General features: G+C 33.9%; 1 protein-coding gene across 1 annotated transcript in view; it reads left to right on the forward strand.

Annotated features, from left to right (window-relative positions):
- The first annotated feature begins 2,838 nt into the window (after positions 1-2,838).
- Positions 2,839-7,358, forward strand: part of LOC107009940 (tetratricopeptide repeat protein 5-like) — an 11,843-nt gene continuing 7,323 nt past the window's right edge. The window contains exons 1-6 of the mRNA XM_027914182.1: positions 2,839-3,141; positions 3,376-3,486; positions 3,578-3,644; positions 3,785-3,859; positions 4,260-4,354; positions 4,497-4,550. Of these exons, the coding sequence (XP_027769983.1) occupies positions 2,839-3,141; positions 3,376-3,486; positions 3,578-3,644; positions 3,785-3,859; positions 4,260-4,354; positions 4,497-4,550 (705 nt within the window). The remainder of the gene's footprint in view (positions 3,142-3,375; positions 3,487-3,577; positions 3,645-3,784; positions 3,860-4,259; positions 4,355-4,496; positions 4,551-7,358) is intronic.

Below are 7,358 nucleotides of genomic sequence, written 5' to 3' on the forward strand. Positions count from 1 at the left end.
AAGGTGTTAGGATAGGATAATCAAGAGGTGAGCTAGATTCAGGTAATGACATTAGGTTATTCCTGATCATTGCACAGCAAACTCGATGAAAGTCTTAAACTACATCCTATGTATAGCTGGTCTTCGCACTGGCCTATGAATGAATTGAAATGAAATACGTATGAAGGAATGAAGCAGACTCTGTGTTTGCTAAAGAAGGCTTCCTAGTTGAGGTCCCATATGTTGAACCCTCATTTTGGAAAGTCTTAAGGTTAAGTCTATGATAATAAGGTCTCATGGTATATGAATGAATAATATGAAAGAAACTATGTGTTATATGTTATGTGCTATATGAAGATGTTATGTGTTGTGTGCCATACGATAATTATAATGATGCTCTCATGGCATAACTTTCCCAATCTCAATTTAGCAAGTCTACTGACTTGACTTCCAAACATCATGTTGTTAGGAAGGAGCTATTCTTCCTCATGCATGTCCTTGGTGTGTGCTTGCATATACCCATACTTAGTACAAGTGTGTACTAATTCCATACAAACATCTACTTTTAGGTGCAGGCACAGGTGGACGGTAGAGCTACAGGTTCGTTGTTGCAGCTATCCGGACGTCAGCATTCATCCGGAGTTTGGTAGGTTCTCATGCTTTCGAGGATGCTACTATTTTACATTCTAGCGTAGTTTTAGAGTTGAGCTAGTGGAGCATGTTCCACTGGCGTTTCTTTCCTACTTTGGTTCAGACTTTGTATTGGGGTTATTTTGACCGAGATACAATTAATACTTAATGAATTATTTCTTTCAGTTGCTTATCTTTAAATTGTTAGATGATTGATGATGAACGATTACGAAATATAAAGAATGTTTAAAAAGTATGATTAAAGAATCAAAATTTCAAATTTTCCGCTAAAAATTAACCTATGTAAAGTAAGAATGACGTAAGTAGGCTTGTTTGCGACCTCTGAGAGGTCAACGACGCCGGTCTCGTCTGGGGTCTAGATTCCAGTCGTTAATTAATTTAAATAGTTTGTTTTTTCAATATTTGAACAGAATGAAGTTTTTTTTAATAGAAAATTACTAAATGTAAAATTTAAATAAAATATAAATTATTCATTGTGGTGATGATTAACAGTAGTGGTGGTTGTGATTATTGACTGACGGTGATAGGGTTATTGGTTACTAGTGATGATGGTGAGTGATAGTAGTAGTTAATAGTGCTGGTCGATGGTGGTGTCAACTAATAATGGTAGTTGGATGATGGTATTATTGATAATAACTTGGTTGTTTAAAATCGAACAGTCACCAATAAGTCAACTATAAAATTGGGTTATTAGATTAATGGATGGTGAATGAATTAAAATTTCATAGTAAATGATTTATTGTTACGCAGTGGATTATTCAATTTTTTATTAGGTAAACTATTAACCTATTTAAGATTGTCGTAATTACATTTCTACTGTAACTATATTTATTAAATAAATGTTTATGTGTATGCAACCTCAAAATTTTTGACTTCATATATTTTTTACTATGATTTACATTTACAAAATTACAAGTTTAAGTAGAGGTAAAATAAATTGTTTTGTTTGAATGGATATCAATATATTGGTGAGTGAAAGTGAAAGACGGGAGCATGAAATGATTGAATCAATACAGTACTGTTCGATAACCGCCAATTAATTACTAACTCGATATATATATATATATATATATATTCCTGGACACGGCTTTGCACGTAAGTCCCACGAAATATTATATGTGATAGCCTGATAGGAGTTATAGTAAAATCACATTAAACAAAAATATTTTTTTTAAAAAAAATTAAAATCACATTTTGAAGAATTTCACAAATAATTTAACGAAAAATTATAAATGAAATAAATAAACAATCAACCTATATAAATGATTTCTTTATTATAAAATGTAAATACCAGATAATTAGATATTCTGATAATCTATCAAATTTAGACAACACACTGTAACTATGTATAGAACTAGAACAAAATAGATGTAGAGCGAAAATTAATGGGAAAATACGCTACTACTAATTTTTGCTCTACATCTGTTTTGTTCCAGTTCTATCCTTAATTAGATACTTCTTATAGATACTATAACTTAGGCTTCAGCCCTTCAACTAGTGCAAATCTGAACTAAAAAGCAACATTGTGCTAAGGAATTTTGGCAGTCTGTGATTCTGTTTTTAATTGAATATGACTTTGTAATATTTTCAGTTTAGATTCTTCATTTGCTAAATCAAAGTATATGTATAACACATTTCTCCAGTCTCTTATTTATTTTATTTCTTAAGTAGCTGCTGCAGCTGATCAGATCATCTGATTGTATATCTATTTCATAATTTCTGAAAATTCAGTACATCACATTATTACAAATCCAATTTTCAAGTCCTTCACTGAGCTTCATTTGGTTGGTAGATAATATATATCTTTGGTTGTGCATATTTCACTTCCTTATTTCTGACTGGAGGATAATTTCTTCAAATACTTGATAAATATGAGATTCTAAGCTTAAAACATTATGGGTGTAAAAAGTGAATAAAAGAACTATTGGGGGTGTCAGGATAATTTTTTAAAATAGTAGGATGAAAAAACGTGATCCATCACAATACACTTAAAACAGAATTTGGCGCCCAAAACTTGAAAATCGCCATCACTTTACAGTAACGAACTTTGCAGTAAAGCTTCCTCAGCCTTCCAAAATTCACCATTGAAGCAGTTTCTACTGATCAAAAAGATCTAAAATCCACCAAACAAGTTTCTACTCAAGCATCTATAATCCTCCATTGGAGAAGTTTCTACTCAGCTAGAATATCTAAAATCCATCATTGAAGATGAGCACTCCAACTGAAGAGGTTTTAAGGGAGAAAGAAGAAGAATCTGCTGATCTAAAATCCACTATCCAAGAAGTCTCTGATCATCTAAAAGAATTCAAGTATGACAGTTGGATTTCACAGTTGAGAAGATTGGGGAAGCTGGTCTATAATTTTGCCGAATGGTATTTCCCGTCAAGTGAACAAGAGAAAATCTCTGACCTGGAGCATCATGTTGATTTGTGCATCAAAGTCCTCGAATCAGTTCCTCAAGGTATGGGTAATCCAGAAGAAGAAAACAATGCATTCAATTTTATTTATCAAGTGAGTTTTTTAAGTGATACGAATTCATGCAAAGAATAGGAAATCGAACCATGAACGTGCGATGTTTGAGTTACTAAAAGGAATTTTTCTTAATGCAACTTCTGAAGTTTGTGAGGAAGCAGAGAGTCATATACTGAAGTCTGTGAATGAAACAAGAATTACATATGTAATGTGTTGTTTATTGTTGAATTTGCGTTTGGTTTCCTTCTCACTGTACCTTAATTTATTTATCAGATCCAACTTAATCCGTGTGAGCGGATTGCGTGGTTGTGCCTCTACTGTTGCGTTGCCAAGAAAAAGGATATCGATAAGGCTAAAAAATGCTACCAGACTATCTTCAAACTGGTTATATTTTTACTGTTTCTTCAGTTTTCCGTTCTCTAAACTTTAAAACGCTCCTTTCATTTAATGGATTCTTTATCTTTTTTTTTTTTTGATTAAGGGTGGGGAAAATAGCATAGTTTTAGATCGATTTGCAGACCTTGAACGCCTGTTTTCACGAGGTAAATGTAAATTCAGAACATCTATGTGTAGGTGGCGTGTTTAAATTAGGACTATACATTGGGATTCTTTTCCCCTCATTGCTAGCCAGTTGGGATGCTGCCGATCTTATATATCTATTTCATAATTTCTGAAAATCCAGCCCATTACATTGAAGAAAGCATCAAATATGCCAAAAGGGCACTCGTTCTGAATAGCAAGGATGACATTTGTTCATGTAAGACTGCGAACAGAATTTAGTTAAAAATGAACTATTGTAAATTTTAGTCTCTAATATTGTGTCATAAACGTTCTGTGATTTAGCACTCTCAGCTTTACCAATTTATTAAGTGTTTACTTGCTGTTTGTCATTGATTGTACCCTCACATATTGTTTAGTTATAGTTCAGGAGTAAATTAAGGTGCAAAATTATATACTTATACTTTGGTACATGGAACCATGAAGTACCATATGCAAGTGTATTTTATAGTTATGAAAACATCCAAGTGTCCTGCTTTACTATAAAGTTTATGTTAAACTTGGATCTTTAACTACTATCTGCACACAGTTTTAGCTATAATAAACATTTTGATAAATCCAATTTTCAAGTCCTTTACTGAACTTCATTTGGATGATAGATGTCTTAGGAAATGCATACTTCGATTATTTTCGTCTGACTGGAGGATGGAATCACTGTAAACTTCAACTGGCATTAAAGGCATACGAGAACTGTGTAAGTAGTTCTTACAATCTTGTCTCTATATATTTATTTCCCATTATTTTAACATGAAATCTATGGGTAAAGTTTTAGCTCCCTGCAAGCCTGGTTATTTTAGATATTTGGAAGTTTCTTCTGATTTCCTACCCTATTTCAGAAAAAAAATGCTGCAGAGAAGTCACACCCATATATTGAGTACGAGCTTAGCATGGTAATGTAATCAAAAAAAAAAATTATATAAATAAGAATAAATAGGTATTTAAAGGCATAATGGTCCTTTCACGTTTTAAATGAATAAATAAATAAATAAAAAAACAGATTTGTATTTATTTATTTTAAATTTTATTTGACTAATTCATGAATTAGTCTCATAATCCCAATAGTTCTCTCTCACGCTTCTTAACTCTCTCCCTCACGTTCTCCATCTTCCTCACATTATTTCTGCCAAATATCAACAGTTCTTCATGCTTGAAGAACTCACATAAAATTTTAAGAAAAACAAAGCAATCAAAAAAATATTAAGGCGAAGAGGAGTTGTTCGTTGAGTGGTGTGGACGTTGAAGTAACTTGGACCGACTTTCGGAGAGAATTTTGGATAGCGAATTCTTCGTTGAACATCAATAAAGGTATGAGTTTCTCTCATGAAATTCTTTCTCCAAGAGTACTTTCTTTCGGCGTTTCTTATACTCTTGAAACTAAGGTTGTTCCCCCTTCGTATTTCCTTGCCCTTAGATCCCTAACGAAGTTGTAGGATGGCTATGTTGTGCTGCTAGATTTGTGCATGATTTATGTGTTTAAATTAAATACGGATGTGTTTATGTGCGGGAAATTACGATAATGAACATCAAAATATGACCGGAAAAGTTAATGTATATGCGTGTATAGGGCAGTGTTTTAGGCACTGTTTTGGGGTATATGTTGTGCATTTATCGTGTATTTTATGTGTGTAATGGGTGTACAATGTGATATTTATTATGATGAATTATAGTGAATTGAATGAATCATGAAATCTCCCTAAGAACTAATGTGAAAATTGATGAAAAAGTGCAGAAAAATCGTGGAAAAAATTTCCAGAACTTAGAAATAGGCTTTAAAAGAATCTGGAAATTTTTGGACGTCAAAGAAATAAAAACAAAGGTTTTGGAGGCTGCAGGGATCGAACCCAGGACCTCCTTGCAGCAGGCTTTAATTAAAAAAAAAATGGGGCAGGGGGGGATCGAACCCTCGCCCCTGCCTTCCGCGAAAAACAAAAGAAAAGGAAAAGAAGAGGGGGCTGGGGGGATCGAACTCGCGACCCCCAGCTACGCGCGAAAAAAAAAGAAGGAACGCGAGGCGTGGGAATCGATCCCACGACCTCAAGGCTGAAGGAGGGGCGAATTTAATAGAAGTGAGGCTGTAGGGATTCGATCCCACAACCTCACTGTTGCACGCCCCATTTAATTAAATTAATGATAGAGGGGCTGTGGGGGTTCGAACCCACCACCTCACAGCCTCCTCTTCAGCGAAAAAGAGAGGAAAAATAAGGGGGCTGTGGGGGTTCGAACCCACAACCTCCCCAATGAGGCGAATTTAATGAATAAAAAAAAAAGAGATTTAAATTAGAATTCTAATTAGAATAGAAAATTAATTTTTTATGTGAATATGGAGATTTAAATTAGAATTCTAATTAAAATAGAAAATTAATTCTTTTATGTAAATATTGAGATTTAAATTAGAATTCTAATTAGAAAAGAAAATTAATTCTTTTATGTGAATATGGAGATTTAATTTAGAATTCTAATTAAAATAGAGAATTAATTAATTTATGAAAATGCTGAGATTTAATTTAGAGTTCTAATGTTATGAACATTAGAAATAAAATCAATGAAAAATTTAAATGATATCCAAGTGATTCAAGATTTGGGTTCCCGTACCCAAAACTCCGTATTGATACATAAGTCATACGTGAGTAAAATATTCAAGAATAATGCCATCTACTTAGATCAAAAATCAAGATCTTGGTATATATACAAGATACATAAGTCTTGTAATACATAATCTTAGGAAAATAAGAATCACTTAACGAACTACGAATGAAGCCCCATGGCTTGTATGTATAGACACATAAGTCCAACATACGTTCAAAAATAAGTGAACCTAAGGTGTACGTAATGAAATGATGAACCTTAGGAGGATTAAATACGAGTGTAAGATACGCTAAATGGCCAAGTGCATTGGCATATGATGAGATGAACTATGAAATGAAGAAATGAACATGCACGTAATAAGAGGTGAGTAACTGTGAAAAACAAAGGTGCTAATAATGAAGAATGTGGTGACAATCATGATGTGAGGCTAATGTATATGATGAGAGTAATTTCAAATGAGCCTAAGTAAATGTTACCAATACGTACTCACCAACGAGAGTGTAAGATAATGAAGAGACCAGTCTCGATGAACACTCTAACGAAAATATTGAGTTTAAAACACTTAATACTAATGATGAGATGAGAAATCATCTATTGAGCTATGATGTCCTCATACTAGAAGCCAAGTTCCATGATGTATGAGTTGAATGTAATGGAACTTTATACCGAGCACCGATAGGCTAGCTATGAGCGGTGATGCCTTCTTTCGGGAAGGGCGGAGGTTCACGTAACTCTCATGAGATGAGACTGTCCGGCTTGCCGGATATGAGTCTCCATACATCTCCTAGTCTTTGAACCTATATTGCCACTATAGGGATCTGGCGGGGGTAAATTCCCATATACGCTAGCATGTTATTGAATCGCTTTGGCCGGTGATTCCACCTCTTTTCGGTGTGGGGGAGACACTGGATTTCATGATGCTCACATGATCTATGTCGGTTAAAGTTAAAGTTCCCAATGAATGAATGAGGCCAGCCTCAAATGAATCATATAAAGAAAAGAATGATACCGAAGGTGTTAGGATAGGATAATCAAGAGGTTAGCTAGATTCAGGTAATGACATTAGGTTATTCCTGATCATTGCACAGCAAACCCGATGAAAGTCTTAAACT

Source organism: Solanum pennellii, chromosome 2 (genome assembly GCF_001406875.1).
Source record: "Solanum pennellii chromosome 2, SPENNV200".
Classification (NCBI taxonomy): domain Eukaryota; kingdom Viridiplantae; phylum Streptophyta; class Magnoliopsida; order Solanales; family Solanaceae; genus Solanum; species Solanum pennellii.